The sequence below is a fragment of the Phyllostomus discolor genome, chromosome 9, assembly GCF_004126475.2.
Source record: "Phyllostomus discolor isolate MPI-MPIP mPhyDis1 chromosome 9, mPhyDis1.pri.v3, whole genome shotgun sequence".
NCBI lineage: Eukaryota > Metazoa > Chordata > Mammalia > Chiroptera > Phyllostomidae > Phyllostomus > Phyllostomus discolor.
Genome location: NC_040911.2, coordinates 81,229,827 through 81,247,789, shown reverse-complemented (window position 1 = coordinate 81,247,789; position 17,963 = coordinate 81,229,827). Strand labels below are relative to the sequence as shown.

General features: G+C 41.4%; 1 protein-coding gene across 1 annotated transcript in view; it reads left to right on the top strand.

The window, feature by feature from the left end:
• ATRN (attractin) overlaps positions 1-17,963 on the top strand; it is a 165,075-nt gene that overhangs the window by 59,481 nt on the left and 87,631 nt on the right. The window contains exons 10-14 of the mRNA XM_028523925.2: positions 3,244-3,398; positions 5,868-5,949; positions 13,406-13,626; positions 16,053-16,174; positions 17,055-17,193. Of these exons, the coding sequence (XP_028379726.1) occupies positions 3,244-3,398; positions 5,868-5,949; positions 13,406-13,626; positions 16,053-16,174; positions 17,055-17,193 (719 nt within the window). The remainder of the gene's footprint in view (positions 1-3,243; positions 3,399-5,867; positions 5,950-13,405; positions 13,627-16,052; positions 16,175-17,054; positions 17,194-17,963) is intronic.

Below are 17,963 nucleotides of genomic sequence, written 5' to 3'. Positions count from 1 at the left end.
ATTAAGTAGAATGTATCCATTTTTCCTTTTCTTAATGACTGAGGTGACATCACTGAGGTCAGTTATTGGCTTCCATGGAATCATCAAACAGAAATGGTCTTAGTATTTAAAGGATTAGAGCTCTCCTCACTCTAAACTATATATTGGTGGATATAAAGTATGCTAATTTTAATAAATGTAAAGCAAATTTGAGTTATAAAATAATATAACTATAAAGCAATAGTTTTTCTTCTTTTCCTATTTCCTTATATACTTGAGACCATGCTGTGGATATTCGTTTTATATTCTGCCTTTCATTAAAACCATCATTTTTAGTGGTGGTGTAATACCTTGTTGTGTACGTGTACTGAGCCTGTCCAGTTAGAAATTTTGGTTTCTTGCTTTTGTGTTACTGATAAAGTGTTGTGTGTAAGCTTCTGTCTGTATTTCACATGATTTCTGCCCAGAAACTGCAATTACAAAGTCATAGTTATTTTTTTAATTGTATTTTATTGATTACATTATTACAGTTGTCTTGATTTTTTTTCCCCCTTTGTCACCTTCCACCCGGCTCCCCCCACTCCCTCTGGCAATCTTCTCACCATTGTTCATGTCCGTGGGTCATGCATATGAGTTCTTTGGCTACTCCATTTCCTATATGATACTTTACATCCCAATGTTTATTGTACCTACCTACTTGTACTTCTTAATCCCCTCGCCTCTTCACCCATTCCCCCACACCCAACTCCCATTTGGCAACCATCAAAACACACTCTGTATCCATGATTCTGTCTCCGTTCTTGTTTGCTTAGTTTGCTTTTTTTTTAGATTCAATTGTTGACAGATATGTATTTTTTTGCCATTTTATTGTTCATAGTTTTGATCTTTTTCTTAAATAAGTCTCTTTAACATTTCATATAATAATGGTTTGGTGATGATGAACTCCTTTGGTTTTAACTTGTCTGGGAAGCCCTTTATCTGTCCTTCGATTCTAAGTGATATCTTTGCTGCATAGAGCAATCTTGGCTGTAGGTCCCTGCTTTTCATGACTTTGAATATTTCTTGCCAATCCCTTCTAGCCTGCAAAGTTTCTTTTGAGAAATCAGCTGACAGTCTTATAGGAATTCCTCTGTAGGTAACTAACTTCTTTTCTCTTACTGCTTTTAAGATTCTCTCTTTATCTTTAATCTTTAGCATTTTAATTATGATGTGTCTTGGAGTGGGCCTTTTTGCATCCATCTTGTTTGGGACTCTCTGTGCTTCCTGTATTTGCATGTCAATTTCCTACACCAAATTAAGGAAGTTTTCTTTCATTATTTTTTCAAATAGATTTCCAATTTCTTGCTCTTTCTCTTCTCCTTCTGGCACCCCTATGTTGTGAATGTTGGACCTCTTGAAGTTGTCCCAGAGACTTCTTATAATATCTTCATTTTTTTTTGGATTCTTTTTTCTTCTTGTTATTCTGTGTGGTTGGTTTTTGCTTCCTTACGTTCCAAATCATATTTTCAAATCATATATCAAATCAGATTTGATTCTCAGCTTCATCCACTCTACTGTTTCCCTGTAAATTGTTCTTTATTTCAGTTAGCATATTCTTTGTTTCTGACTAGATCTTTTTTATGCTATTGAGGTCCTCACTGAGTTCACTGAACATCTTTATAACCAGTGTTTTGAACTCTGCATCTGACTGATTGCTTTATCTCCATTTTGTTTAGCTCTTTTTCTGGGGTTTGATCTGTTCTTTCATTTGGGCCATGTTTCTTTGTCTCCTTGTTTTGGCAGCCTCCCTGTGTTTGTTTCTATGTATTAGGTAGGGCTGTTTGACTCTGCCTTCATAGTGTGGCCCAATGTAATTGGTGTCCTTTAGGGCCTGGTGGCACAGTGTCCCCTGTCACACAAACTGGGTACTTGAGGTGTGCCTTCTCTGTGGGCTGAGTACACTTCCTCTTGTGGTTGAGCCTTGGTTGCTGTTGGCAGATCAATGGGAGGGATTTACCCAGGCCAGTCAGCTGCAAGGACTGGCTATGACCACTTAGCACCAACTTCTGCCCTCCTTGGAGGATCAGCTGTGCAGGGGCAGGGTGGTATAGTCTGTAGCTGTCTACTGGGTACATTGGCCCTGGGGTTTTCTGGGTGGTGCAGGCCAAGGTCAGCCCCTACCTCTGTTTTGTCTGGGGCCACCCTGCCTGAGGTATAAAGCAACCTGAAATGGCTGTTACTTGTGCTGGGCTTGGAGATTCCCAGGCAAAGCCAAGCTGTGAATCAAGGCTGGCTGCTTCTAGTGCTGGGCCTGGGGCTCACTGAGACCAGTTGTTGCATGTTTGAGAGGATTTAGGAAGTTGTCAAGAAGGAGCCAAGACCAGCCATTCATATGGAAAAGCAGCTTGTGTGCCCCTGTAAACTGGGTGGTGTGGAGTCTCTAGGGATCTCCAAGGCGGGTCAAACAGTGTTAACCAGGTCGATGGAGCCTGAGATATGGCACCTGCTTGCCAGCTCTGTGGGAGGAGGTTTTAGAAAAGAGATCATGGCCTCTGTTTGCCTTGATGCCAGACACTTCATTTTCTCCCTGTGTGGCACTGGTGCCTTTCAAGCTGCTGCCCCAGTGCTGGAGCTTAGAGGGAGTGAGTCTGAGTAGGGGAGCCCATGTGTGGGTTCTTTTAAGAGAAACTGCTTGGGGCTCCAAGAAGTTTTTTCCACCAACTCAATTTTTGCTGATTTTTTTGCAGCCAGAAGTTGTGGGGACTTTTCTTCTGGACACTGGAACCCTGGGCTGGGGGAGCCTCATATGGGGCTAGGACTGCTTACTCCTGAAATATCCCTCCTGAATTTTTATCCACCACACATGTGTGAGGGACTAGTCCATTCCACATCTGAGCCTCTCCTACCAGTCTGGATGGATGTGGTTTCTTTAATTCCATAGTTGTCAGAGTGCCGTTCAACTCGGTTTTGCATGGTTCTGAGTGATTTTTTTTATGTTTTAGTGTAATTTTGACATGGTTGTGTATAGAGGCAAGCCATGTCTACCTACACTGTCATCTTGAGCTCATAAATTTTTAAGGCTCTTAATATATTTTGTCAAACTTCTCATAGGTCTTTAAGTTTTTACATGTTTACTTGGTATTGAAAAAGTTAATATATAGGGGAAAATCCAGAAATATTTGCACATTTGGATGTGAAATTAAGAAAATGGTTATGTTTGTATTAGCAAATAGGTGATAAGTATTATAAAAACTAACCTTGTATTTATTATTTTTAAATCAAAAGGACCATTCTTAAGGACAGCCGGTTCTTCCGTTACTTGCACACAGCGGTGTTGGTGAGTGGGACCATGCTGGTGTTTGGAGGAAACACGCACAACGACACATCCATGAGCTATGGTGCCAAGTGCTTTTCTTCGGATTTCATGGCTTATGACATTGGTAAGTGTAATTAGTTGAGTGTTAATTTTTAAGGATGAGTTGAGATAAATGGGCTCTCTGTGTTACAATATCTTACACAGAAGTGTCTTGTAGCTGTTTACCACCAAAATTGTATTAAGTTGATTCCTAGAATCTGATTTCACATTCTTTAAAAAATTCATGTGGTAGCATATTTAACCAGAAGAGGGCAGTGTTTGTTCATGCACAATAAATACTGGCCAGTCTCTTGCTATATTATTGGGTGGTCGTTTTTGTGCTAGCCACCGAGATTGTCCATTGGACTGTAAGTTACAGCCCTTGGCCTCATAGTGGGGGAGGCAGAGAACTGAGCATACAATATAATTGCAATTCAGGGTATTACTTGCTCTAAGATGAATGTATGAGAGCACCTATGAATAGTCCTTAACACATGGGGGTGGGGGTGAGGGTTATGGTTAGGGGAAGGGCCGGGTCCTGAGGAACACTGGAAAGACAGTTAGGCAAAGTCAGGCAGACTTCTCAGGCGGAGGCAGAAAGAGACCATGCCACATGCTTGGGGCCTGTGAGTAGTTTTGGCTGCACGGTAGCTACTGGAAGTGGAACTAGAGACCCACACAGCTATTAGACTGGTCAGATCTTGAGGAGTTTGGGCCTTTTGAAGAACCTTACATAGGCAGTGACAGAATCGTACGTGTATTTCAGGAAGAGCTCTTCGTGGCATTGTGGTGAGTAGTTGGCACGGGGCAAGATGGGAGTTAGGAGGCTCTTGCTGAAGTTCTGAGGAGGGTTTGCACCAAGGCTGTGGAAGTGGCAATGATGATAAAGAGATAGATGGGTTTGAGTACTCCCGGGAACTTGAGGATTGTCTGGGGTGTATTTTGAGAGCGATTAAAGCATCTCGATTTGCAGGTAGCTAATGTGGGCCAGGATAGATGGTACTTTTTACTAAGGCTGGAAATGGAAGTACAGGGACAGGGTCTGGGAGAAGGTGAGTACAGTGAGTACATGATCAGCTGAAGATGACTGTGGGGTGGAACAGTGCAGAGATCAGTGGGAATCTGCAGTAAGGGGTGAAATTCTGTAGGGAACATGTGTCATCAGGGATGAGCGAAGAGCCAGAGGAGAGGTGGATAAAGAAGTTGGGAAGAGAATGCAGACTATGAAAGCATGTCAGAGGCGTGGGAGGAATGTAAGGCAAGATTGGTGTCCTGCGAGGGAAATGTTAACCATGGCCACAGAGGGATTAAAATAAGGCCTGGAGAGTCTTTCAGGCTTAGCAGCAAAGAGGTTATTTATTACCCTGTACACATGGAGGAGTAATCCAGGTTGCAGGGGGCTACAAAATAATGTAAGGGAGATGTACCGAGTGAATATTGACTTTTAATTTTACAAATGTATCTGTGAGAAGAAGAAAGTGGTGAGTTGAGTACTGTCTTGGGCATATTTAAATGCTGTGGTAAAAGCCAGGTGCCCTAAGAGGAGGGGGTCTTTGCCGCACTGGTTTTAAGGAAGGAAGCAAGGTGGGTGGGCAGGAAGCCTCTGTTCTCCATGTGAGGAAGACCACAGAGCCAGGACTGGTCGGAGAAGGAAGTGAAAGCTGTTGTCAAGGTTGAATAAAGGTTGGATTGAGTGGAAGAACGTTTTTGTAGTGGGTGTGAGTATCTGAGTATCTCGGAAGCACATAGTGAATGTGAGTTGCATGCGGTTTCCCAGCAAGAGAAGTTGATAGTATCGATCACAACAAAGGAAAATTAGTAGATCTAAAGGATTGAGGAAAGGAGTTTTAAAAAATTAGATAAAGGTTTTTTTTTTGTTTTAATTTTTCACCTGTATTTTCCTATTTTAGCTACTATTTGGACAAGTCAGCATAGAAGGGAAAATAATTATGGAACTCATATGTTTTACTTACATAAGCTTTAACAAATATAAAATATGCTTAACTTAAAAAATATTGTAGTGAGTGAGACCTGATTGATGTGGCTCAGTGGGTTGAGTGCTGGCCTACGAACTGAAAGGTCACTGGTTTGATTCCCAGTCAGGGTACATGCCTGTGAGTTAGGCCAGGTACCCAGTTGGGGCATGTGAGAGGCAACCAGTGGGTGTATCTCTCACACATCATTGTTTCTCTGCCTCTCTTTCTCCCTTCCCCTCTCTCTAAAAGTAAATAAATAAACTTTGAAAAAAAAACATTGTAGTGGGTGAAATTGATAGGCAACAGAGGGAGTGATGTGGGTATCATGAATGTTGGATGCATTCACTAATTAGAAGGAATTATAATTCACTAATTAGAATTGGCATGTGGTCCTGCCTTTCTTACATGCCCTGCTGTTCTGCTGCAGCATTTTACCTCAAAAATGATGGTGTGACTAAGAAAAAGTGAAAGGTACATTTTATGAGGTTGTGTCTGTTGCAGTCTCCTTTAAAAAAAAATGCTAGTTCCTATTGATGATGAAGGCAGTCTCATCTGAAGTGTGTTTTTCTTGCTCCTAGCTTGTGACCGCTGGTCAGTGCTTCCCAGACCTAGTCTCCACCACGTCAACAGATTTGGCCACTCAGCAGTCTTATACAACAGGTAACTGGGAAAGAATGTGCTTGCTCCTTTTCTCTTGTGTTTAAAATGAAAATGAAGTAAAATATGAAAAAGTGAGATTGGATTTACATATTATTTGCAGGATTTTCTCATCCTATTTAATAGGACCTATTAGTTTTTCACAGAATTACATTAAGTATGAATTTCCTGATATATATTTGAAATATTTGATGTTCATTTGAATGAATTTTAGTGCCATGTTTGTTGATGTGTTTTCCATTTGCATGCAGGAGTATATTATGCTCTGTATTGTCTGAATGCATCAGACCACGAAAGTTATGTGCAATTACTGTCTTATGCCCTCTGTCATTTGCTGTTGTTTGTGGTACTTAGGTCTGAGTGGTAAGGAGATTTGAAAAAGGAGAGAGGGCACGTCAGATTGGGGATAAGGTAGGGGAACACAGATGGGGAGATTGTGAAGCTTCATATAGAACAAGTTTATAGTCTTTGGTAGTCTAGAGTCTGCATTGCACTGCTCAGAAATGCCTGGCCCTGCCTGGCATCAGTCTGCCCCTGGAGAAGACTTGTTCATGTAAGGGCACACCTGTTTCTTACAGTGTGCTTTAAAGATTTTTGATTTGTTAAACAGCCTAATCATGTTACTAATTTTTCTCATTTTTGTTTCTGCTGTTATTACTGTTTCTTCTTCACTTTAAAAAAATACAACCACAATACAATTATCACACTTTAAAAAATGAATAGTAATTTAATATCACTCAGTGTTCAATCAGTGTTCGAATTTCCCAGTTGCCTCATAAATTTTTTCTCATTTTCTCATTTATTATTATTTTTTAAATAATTTTTTATTTTTTAATTACAGTTGACATATAATAGTATATTAGTTTCAGGTGCATACCTCAGTGATTAGGCATTTTATAACCTACTAAGTGATCATCCCAATAAATCTTGTGCCCATCTGATACCATACATAGTTACTAGAATATTACTGACTTTATTCCCTGTGCTGCACTTTACATCCCTATGACTTCTTTAACAACCAATTTGTACTTCTTAACCCCTTCATCTTTTTCACCCATCCCCCCAACTCCCCTCTCATCTTGCAACCATCAAAACATACTCCATACCTGTGAGTCTGTTTCTGTTTTGCTTATTTATTTGTTTGTTTGTTTGTTTGTTTTGGTTTACTAGATTCAGTTGTTGGTAGATGTGTACTTATTGCCATTTTATTGTTCATATTTTTAATCTTTTTTTTCTTCTTAAAGAAGACCTTTTAACATTTCATATAATACTGGTTTGGTGGTAATGAACTCCATTAGCTTTTTCTTGTCTGGGAAGTTCTTTATATGAGGTCTGTCTGGAAAATGTGCAGCCATTGTTAATATAACGAGAACAGTTTGCACCATATTGATGTAACCTGGCAGCCAAGGAGAGTGGACTAGAATGTGCATGTGTGAAAAATAACAACCTCACTATACTAGTCAGGGGGTAAAAGTAGATGCTGTTGAGTGAGCATGTGTACTGTGTGGCTATTGCACTCAAAATGACTGAGCGAATAGAGCAATGAATCTACATCAAATTTTGCATTAAGGTTGAACATTCTTCCATGGAAACTATTTGGATGATTCAGAAGGCCACAGCTATAGGCATCTGGTGATTGGCAGCTTCATCAGGATAATGTGCTCGCTTATGCATCATTGTGCAGTTTTTTTAATGAAAAATTAAATCCACCCAAGTGACTCAGCCCTCCTATAGCCCACATTTGGTGCCCTGTAACTTCTGGCTGTTTCCAAAACTAAATTCAACTTCGAAAGGGAAGAGATTTCAGACCATTGATGAGAATCAGGAAAATGCGATGGGGCTGCTGATGGCGATTGGGAGAAGGGTGTGAGGTCCCAAGGTTCCTACTTTGGAGGGGACTGAGGCATCACTGTCCTGTGTACAATGTTTCTTGTATCTTGTATCCTCAATAAAAGTCTCTATTTTCATATTACATGGCTGGATACCTTCTGGAAAGACCTTGTATGTACTGAATGACAACTTTGCCTGGTAGAGTAATCTTGGTTGTAGGTTCTTGCTTTTTATCTATTTGAATATTTCTTGCCATTCTTCTGGCCTGCAAAGTTTCTGTTGAGAAATGAGAGCTGATAGTTTTATGGGAGCTCCCTTGTAGGTAAGTAGCTGCTTTTCTCTTGCTTCTTTTAACATTATCTCTTGGTCTTTAACCCTCTTCATTTTAATTATGATATGTCTTGGTGTAGGTCTTTTTGGGTTCTTCTTGGTTTAAGATTCTGTGCACTTCCTGGACTTGTATGTCTACTTCCTTCACCTGGTTAGAGAAGTTTTCTATCACTTTTTCAAAAAGGTTTTCACTTTCTAACTCCCTTCTCTTTCTGGAAACCCCATGATGAGAATGTTGGTACACTTGAAGTTTCCCAGAGGCTTCTTATGTTATGTTCATTTGGGGGAGGTTGGGATCATTTATCTTTTTGCTATTCTGATTGGGTGTTTTTTGCTTTCTTATATTCTAAATCACTAATTTGATTCTCAGCTTCATCTTCATCTGAAGACTCCCTGAAAGTTATTCTTCCTCTCAGTTAGTGTATCCTCCATTTCTGACTGGTTCTTTGTTATGTTTCCTATGCCCTTTTTCAAGTTGTGGAAGTTCTCACTAAGTTCCTTGAGCATCCTTATAACCATTGCTTTGAACTCTATCTGGTAGTTTGCTTGCATCCATTTTATTTAGTTCTTTTTCTGGAGATTTCTTTCATTTGGGACCCGTTTCTTTGTCTCCACTTCTTGGTTGCTTCCCTATGTTTCTGTGTATTAGGTGGAGCTGCTGGGTCTCCAGACTTGGTAGAGTGCCTTGTGTAGTAGGTGTCCTAGTGGTGCAGCCTTTCCAGGTGAGAGAGTAGCTCACCCATGTTTTCTTCTAGTGCACGTGTGGCTTCATTTTTTCTTCAAGTGGTTCTTTGATCCACTTGGAATTTATTCTGGTGTGGAGAAATGGACTCAATTTTATCTTTTCCCATGTTTATTTAATTATCTCCATATCATTTACTAGAAAGTCCATCTCTTATGCACTAATTTAAGATGCCACTTTTACTGTGTACTAAATATTCATGTGCACTTTTATCTGTTTCTTATTGATTTATACATCATTACACAGTTAGACTGGTTGGTTATGGCCTGCAACCCAGGCATGTACCCTGGCTGGGAATCGAACCTGCGACACTTTGGTTCGCAGCCTGCGCTCAATCCACTGAGCTATGCCAGCCAGGTATGCTTTTAAAATTATACATTTATTTTTAATATTTAAGAATATGCAGATTTAGAATTATGTGTTTAATTTTATTTTTAAGTATATTTTATTGATTATGCTATTATAGTTGTCCCATTTTTTTCTCCCCTTTATTTCCCTCCACCCTGCACCCCCGTGCCCATCAGCATTCCCCCCACCTTAGTTCATGTCTCTGGGTCGTACGTGTAAGTTCTTTGGCTTCTCCATTTCCCATACTATTCTTAACCTCCCTCTATTTTTTACCTACCCTTTATGCTGCTTATTCCCTGTACCCTTTCCCCTATTCTCCCACCACCCCCTCCCCACTGATAACCCTCCAAATGATGTCCATTTCTGTGATTTTTTGTTCCTGTTCTAGTTGTTTGCTTAGTTTGTTTTTGTTTTTATTTTCTTTTTAGGTTCAGTTGTTGGTAGTTGTGAGTTTGTTGTTATTTTACTGTTCACATTTTTAATCTTCTTTTTCTTAGATAAATCCCTTTAACATTTCATATAATAAGGGCTTGGTGGTGATGAACTCCTTTAACTTGACCTTTTATGAGAAGCACTTTATCTGCCCTTCCATTCTAAATGAAAGCTTTGCTGGATAGAGCAATCTTGGAAGTAGGTCCTTGCCTTTCATGACTTGGAAGACTTCTTTCCAGCCTTTTCTTGCCTGTAAGGTTTCTTTTGAGAAATCAGCTGATAGTCTTATGGGCACTCCTTTGTAGGTAACTGTCCCCTTTTCTCTAGCTGCTTTTAAGAGTCTTTCCTTATCTTTAATCTTGGGTAATGTAATTATGATGTGCCTTGGTGTGTGCTCCCTTGGGTCCAACTTCTTTGGAACTCTGTGAACTTCCTGGACTTCCTAGAAGTCTATTTCCTTTGCCAGATTAGGGAAGTTCTCCTTCATTATTTTTTCAAATAAGTTTTCCATTTCTTGCTCTTCCTCTTCTCCTGTCACCCCTATGATTTGAATGTTGGAACTTTTAAAGTTGTCTCAGAGGTTCCTAAGCCTCTCCTTGTCTGTTTTTTTTAATATATTTTATTGATCATGCTATTACAGTTGTCCCATCTACTCCCTTTTACTCCCCCCTTTACTCCCCTCCACCCTGCACACCCTCTCCTACCCATATTCTCCCGCTTTAGTTCATGTGCATGTGTCATACATGTAGGTTCTTTGGCTTCTACATTTCCCATACTATTCTTACCCTCCCCCTGTCTATCTTCTACCTACTATCTATGCTACTTATTCTTTGCACCTTTTCCTCCTCTCTCATCCTCCCCCTCCCCTGTTGCTAACCCTCCATGTGATCTTCATTTCTGTGGTTCTGTTCCTGTTCTAGTTGTTTGCTTAGTTTTGTTTTTGTTTTAGGTGTGGTTGTTAATAATTGTGAGTTTGCTGACATTTTACTGTACATATTTTTTATCTTCTTTTTCTTAGTTAAGTCCCTTTAACATTTCATATAATAAGGGCTTGGTGATGATGAACTCCTTTAACTTGACCTTATCTGAGAAGCACTTTATCTGACCTTCCATTCTAAATGAAAGCTTTGCTGGATAGAGCAATCTTGGAAGTAGGTCCTTGCCTTTCATGACTTGGAAGACTTCTTTCCAGCCCCTTCTTGCCTGCAAGGTCTCTTTTGAGAAATCAGCTGACAGTCTGATGGGAACTCCTTTGTAGGTTACTGTCTCCTTATCTCTTGCTGCTTCTAGGATTCTCTCCTTCATTTTTACCTTGGGTAATGTAATTATGATGTGCCTTGGTGTGTTCCTCCTTGGGTTCAACTTCTTTGGGACTCTCTGAGCTTCCTGGACTTCCTGAAGTCTATTTCCTTTCCAGACTGGGGAGGTTCTCCTTTACTATTTGTTCACATAACTTTTCCACTTGTTACTCTTCCTCTTCTCTTTCTGGTACCCCTATAATTCAGATGTTGGAACATTTAAAGATGTCCTGGAGGTTCCTAAGCATCTCCTCATTTTTTTGAATTCTTATTTCTTCATTCTTTTCTGGTTGGATGTTCCTTTCTTCCTTCTGGTCGGCACTCTTGATTTGAGTCCCAGTGTCCTTCTCATTACTATTGATTCTCTGTACATTTTCCTTTATTTCACTTAGTATAGCCTTCATTTTTTCATCTAATTTGTAAGCAAATTCAACCAATTCTGTGAGCATCCTGATTACCAATATTTTGAACTGTGCATCTGATAGGTTGGCAATCTCTCTGTCGCTTTGTTGGATTTTTTTCTGGAGCTTTGACCTGTTCTTTCATTTGGGCCATTTTTTTTTTGTCTTGATGCACCTATTACGTAGTGAGGGGCAGAGCCTTAGGTGTTCACCAGGGTGGGGTAACCCACCTTGCTGGGTTGTGACGCTGTATGTGGGGCAGGGGTCCAAAAGGGAACACTGGCACTTGCTCTGCTCTCTGTCAGATTTCAGTCCCCTCTGCTGCTTCCCACAAGCAAACTGGGTCTTTCTGGTGCTGATTCCTGGGTGGGTAGGCTTGTGTACATTCTAGGACCCTGTGGGTCTCTCCAACAAACTCCCTTGTGAGGCTGGGAGTTCCCGTTCCCCCTTTGTTTCGCCTAGTTAATCTGCACTTGAATGTTGGACCGCCAAGTACACCTCTGCCTTGCTGGCCAGCTGCAGCCTTGCACATCTGTTCCACACTCCGCTGCCTCACTGGGTCCACCAGCTGCCGCCTTGCACACCCTGGTCTGCTAGCCCCCACCTTGCTGCTAGTGCACTCCGCCCTGGCTGCCCAACTACACCCCTCCTACTGGTCTGGATAAATATGTCTTCTTTAACTCCTTGGTTGTCAGACTTTCATACAGTTTGATTTTCTATCAGTTCTGGTGGTTTTTTGTTTTTAAATTGTTGTTGTCCTTCTTTTTGGTTGTGCAAGGAGGCACAGTGTGTCTACCTATGCCTCCATCTTGGCCGGAAGTTCCTCTCCTCATTTTTTAAATCCTTGTTTCTTCATTCTGTTGCAGATGAATGTTTATTTCTTCCTTTTGCTCCAGACTGTTGATTTGAGTCTCAGTTTCCTTCCCTTCACTCTTGATTCCTTGTGTATTTTGCTTTATTTCGCTGTGCAGAGCCTTCCCTTTTTCCTCTGTTTTGCAGTCATACTCCACCATTTCTGTGAGCATCCTGATTAGTAGTATTTTGAACTGTGCATTTGTTGGTTGGCTATCTCTTCATCAGTTAATTTGGTTTTTGGAGTTTTGATCTGTTCTTTCATTTGGGCCATATTTCTTTGGGTGTAGCTGTTAATGTTGTAAAGAGTGGAGCCTTAGGTATTCGCTAGGGTGGGGCAATCCAGGATGCTCATTGTGGTACTATATGTGGGAGAAGGGTCAGAGAGGAAACAGTGCTGCTTGCTCAGCTTTTGGCTGGCTTTCAGTCGCTTTCTCCCCTACCCACAAGCAAGTTGGGTCATTCTGGTGCTGATTCCTGGGTGGGTGGGTTTGTGTACATTCTAGGATTGCTGTGCAACCCCCATAGGTTTTTTTTAAGTCAGAGGTTTTGAGGCTTTATTTCTCCACACCGGAGCCTGGGTTGCGTGCCTGACACGCAACTGGGTTGCATGTTCCCCAGTTGTTCCTCCTGGTTTATTTGCATGCAAATGTGGACTGTCCAGTCCGTCTTGCCTGCCCTGGTCCTCCAGCTGCCCTCTCCACCCTAGCTGCCTGTGTCTATTCATTCTACCAGTCTGAATGAGTTTCTTCTTTAACTCCTTGGTTGTCCGACTTCCCATACAGTTCAGTTTTCTGACAGTCCTGGTTATTTTTTTGTTTTTAAATTTGTTGTTGTCCTTCTTTTGGTTGTGCAAGGAGGCAAAGTGTATCTATCTATGCCTCCATCTTGGCTGGAAGTCCTATGTGTTTAATTTTAAAATATATTTACTTACCCTGCTGCTAAAATATTCCAGGGAATCATGTTTAAAAGCCACTTTGTTATCCTAAGAACTTTTTAATATATGTTCTGTAAAGAGTATGCATATTATTGGAATTATCCAGGTTGGAAAGACCAGCATGATACGTTAGAATTTGGGAGGAAGGGTATAAGATTGTTTTCTGAGACCCTGGAAAATAATTTCTCACAGGACTTTTGATATGTAATATTTGTTTGAAGATTTCAAATAGTGTATTATGCCTTTGTTTTTATATTTCCACTAAACTCTCTCTTTTTTTATCTTTTAGCTCCATGTATGTGTTTGGTGGATTCAACAGTCTCCTCCTCAGTGACGTCCTGGTATTTACCTCAGAACGGTGTGAAGCACACCAGAGTGAGGCTGCCTGTGTAGCAGCAGGGCCTGGCATCCGATGTGTGTGGGACGCAGGGTCATCTCAGTGTATCTCCTGGGAGCTGGCAACAGAAGCACCAGCAGAAAAGTTAAAATCAGAATGTTTTTCCAAAAGAAGTATGTTTTTTCTCTTAAAATATAATTAACTTGAAATCTCATTTTGTCTGAATTATGAAGGCACTTAGCATATATATACTTTTTTAGGTTCATGTTATTATCCAAAAATATTCAGTAATAACTTACACAAAGGTTTTATGGGAGATTGGTTTGTAAACATCTTTGCAATGGGTGGGAATATGCCCTACAGCTCCAGCAAGCTGTCTGCAAATCACAGAGACGAAAACCTCCTGAGTGTGGCTTAGACTTTGTATATCAGCTCCAGAAGGTGGCTGCATTTTGTATGAGGAAATGCAATCCAATGATTTTTTTGTGTGTTGATGGCAATATTGTATATCTGCTCTGTCACAATATGGTACCTCCTAATCACATGTGGCTATAAAGCACTTGAAATGAGACTGGTGTGACTGAAGAATTGAGTTTTTCACTTTAATTAATTTAAATTAAAAACTCCATGTGGCTAGTGGCTACCACTTTGCCTTATGCAGTGCTAATGTTAAGGGTGAGAAGATGGGGGCCAAACAAAAAAGCTGTGTTGGGGTTGATTGTTCTCATGGATAGAGGTAAAGTTGCTGCTGTGTTTGCAAAGTACTATTCTTTTCTAGCTTCTCTAGTTTAGCACAGCAGTGATAGCCAGAGATAGTTGCTGAGGATGCACAGTGAACCCTGCTTGTAAAACTACCTCTTGTGCTCTCCAAGCTTTCTTCTTGCCTACTTAGCTTCTTACCCCTATGCTCTGACATTTAGCACAATGCAAAGTAATACGTGAGAAATTCCATTAAGAGTAAGAAAAATGTGCCCTGGCTGTGTAGCTCAGTTGGTTAGAGCATCTTCCCGACATTCCAAGGTTGCGGGTTTGATCCCCAGTCAGAGCACATACAAGAAGCAACCAATGAATGCATAAATAAGTGAATAACAAATTGATGTTTCTCTCTTTCTCCCTCCCTTCTTCTCTCTCTAAAAGCCAATAATTAAAAATTAAAAGAAAAAAGAGTAAGAAAAATGTCTCTGTAGAATATTTTTTCACTTCAATTAACTTAAATATGTTGACTGAATTTTGTAGCTATTAGGGCTGGTGCAGCAGTTATCATGACAGTTATGGTGGACAGAGGCAGCTTTCACTCTTCAACTGAACATAAATCCTCAGCGAGGACACCCAGGCAGCCTTCTAGGTTCACTGGTGAGCTGGCGAGTGCTGGAAACCTGAGATGGTCGGAACCTGGAAGGTTTAGTCCCTGTCTCCTAAAAAGGATAATATCAGTGACATAGTTATTTTTTAACCAAATTTTAGAAAATATTTTATTTATTTACTTTTAGATAGAGGGGAGGGAGAAGGAGGGAGAGAAACACCAGTGTGTGAGAAATACATTGATTGGTTGCTTCTCACATGCCCCCGATTGGGGATTTGGCTTGCAACCCGGGCATGTGCCCTGACCGGGAATCAAACCGGCAGCTTTTTGGTCAGCAGGCCAGTGCTCAGTCCACTAAGTCACACCGGCCAGAGCTTAACCAAATTTTTTAAAGTTCAAGTTAAATGTGCAAGTTTACAGGATATAATGTTCGCTTAGCTTAGGTGGTTCATTATGAACCCATTTTATATGAACTCATCTCAAGTGTTGCCTCCCTAGTTTACTCTGCCTTCTGTTTGGGCTCAGCCCTTGGGGTGCTGACCAGGGCAGGAAGAACAAGCCAAGGAGCAGGGTGCTGGACTCTTTGTGAGGATGGCCCTACTCTTTCTTATCCATGGATGTCATCATGTGCCATGTCCACAAGTGATTCAGCAGATGAGGCAATATGGTTGTGCAGCTTCTCTTTTGTTGCTAACCTTGACCTGTCTGGGGTCAATGGGAGATGCAGCAGGTCTGTGTAGTAGCCTAGAAATTCTCAAACTTACATCTTTGGATGTACATATATACGTACGAAATGCAGCTCAGCCTACTGCCTCCTTTGGGGCTCTGTGGTGCTTGCTGCCTTCTTCCTGTGCCCAGATCAGTCTTGTGTTTATAGCTGGGAGGAATGGCTCGCTCTCCTACCTTACTTTGGCTCCTTGGGAAGCTCCTGGTGTTCATTCTGTTGGTAGTTGTTTTTTTTTTTCCCTTGGAAAGAAAAGTATTTAAAGAACCAGAGCTCTTATCTTGCTATTGTTGAATTAAAGTAGTCTCTGTTTTTCACTTTCTGTGTACTTTTATAGGGGGGGAATGGATACAAAACTGTTTTTTCAGATTGTTTACTGATTTCTAAATCTATTTTATTTTAACATGACCTCACCGATGTATTTTTCTACCAGTTGAGCTCCTTGTTTTACTTCCCAACCATTGTTACTTTTTTTTTACTTGAGTCTCATTGTGCTCAATAGCAGTTGTAATGTCCTGTGACTTTCCTGATGAGAAACTGTCCCAATTGATGAGTTTTTCTTCTCTTTGTAGCTCTTGACCATGACAGATGTGACCAGCACACGGATTGTTACAGCTGCACGGCCAACACCAATGACTGCCACTGGTGCAACGACTATTGTGTCCCTAGGAACCACAGCTGCACGGAAGGCCAGGTCAGGGGTCGCTTCTGAAGGATTTCAGAGGATGGAACAATCCAGAGTGGGATAATGTGTAGATTGTAATGCGTGTGTTGTAAATACTGGTCCAGAGTTATTTGTAAAACCTTCAGTGTAGATTTGGATTTTATTATTGCTCAGATTTTCTTTTGGGAAGGGATGCTCTATGCATTCTGATATAACAAAGGTCCTTGTTGCAGAATTGACATGTGTTGTTTTGGAAGGAAGGGCTAGTGTTTTGAGTGACCCTCACTCCCCAACATGGCTGTGGCTAAACACTGGAGCCTTGGTGTAAGGCTTGGTGAGCCCTACCTGTGTAAGGTTTTAGAAGCATGTTAAAGCTTGAGACTAAAACTTGAGATTTATTTCTGCAATTCAATGTGGCTGCTACACATTGAGTTGCGGAAATAAATCTCCTTGTCTTATGTTATATCTTGGCTTAGCATAATTACCTGTAATGTTCACCATTTGTAATTGTTTATTTAGGTTATAAGGCAACAAAGATGATGACTCAGCTTTTAGTTTTTGACAGTTTATGTAAGACATTCTTCGTCAATCTATGAAGCAGTCCATCAAATATGAAGCTTTTAGCCTGTTTGGGAGGCATTTGAAAAGCATTACATTCAACGTTGCCATTTTACAGATGAGCAGGTTGTGGCATGGTATTTAGGAGTGTCCTGCTTCCTTGCTGGGTAAAGGCATGTCCTTGAGCAGAACCTTTCACTACAGTGTTTTCATTGTAGCGCAGCATCATATGCATCCTGTTCATTTATGTATTTGCAGTTTGCTGCTTTAATTCAGTTTTTAGTGTCCTGTTTGTCCTCACCGTGGGTTCTCTCTGTGGATATGAGAAAAGCTGTTGTCCGCTGTGTTCTAGGTCTCCATTTCCAGGTACGAGAACTGCCCCAAGGACAATCCTGCGTACCACTGTAATAAGAAGACCAGCTGCAGGAGCTGCGCCCTGGACCCGAGCTGCCAGTGGGAGCCCCGGAATCAGGAGTGCATCGCCTTGCCCGGTAGGCTTCACAGCGGTGCCTTGGGGTGTGCGTAGGTCCAGAGACTTTGCACTCATGCCTCCCATACTGTGCAATCTTGATCGAACCCAGCAGCAGTGGGCAAACTCATTTCACCCACTCATCTCCCATACCACTGTTGTGGTGGTGATATTTTTAAACAAAAATATAGTTCTGAAGTATGCTCTTACCATCCTTTGAAATGAAGTGAAATATCGTCTGCCGTGGAGCATCAAATGACCGCTTGGCTCTGTAGCATCGAGCCCACTCCGTTGGCTTCGCCCCGCTCTATTGTGGGAACCTGGGAATGGAATGCAGCCGTCTCACAGCCAGTCTGCTGGGCACCTACTGAAGACTGCTTCCTTTTGACCACTGGGACTAGATTGTCAGCACCTTCTGATGAGACAAGGCGAGATGCCTGTGTCCACAGTGCCTCTTGGGGTGATCTCAAGCCCCACATACCTTAATTTATGACACTTCTGAAGTTCGGGATGACGAATTAGGGGGTCTGAGGCCGGCCAGCCGTGACTGAAACGGCAGTGTATTTGCTGAACCGAGATATCCAGGAAGGGGGATTCCTGTGGCACTGTGCAGTATCTGTGGCATGTGCAGTCGGGCCCTGCGAGGCCCCTTGTCATTGTACTCTGGAAGTACTTGATTTCTCTTGCATGAGTGGGCTTCTTGTTCTTTATCTCATTGCCTCTCAAACTTAAATGCACAGCAAAGTACCTGGGGATCTTGCTGTAAGTCCGATGCTGGTACAAATCTAGTGT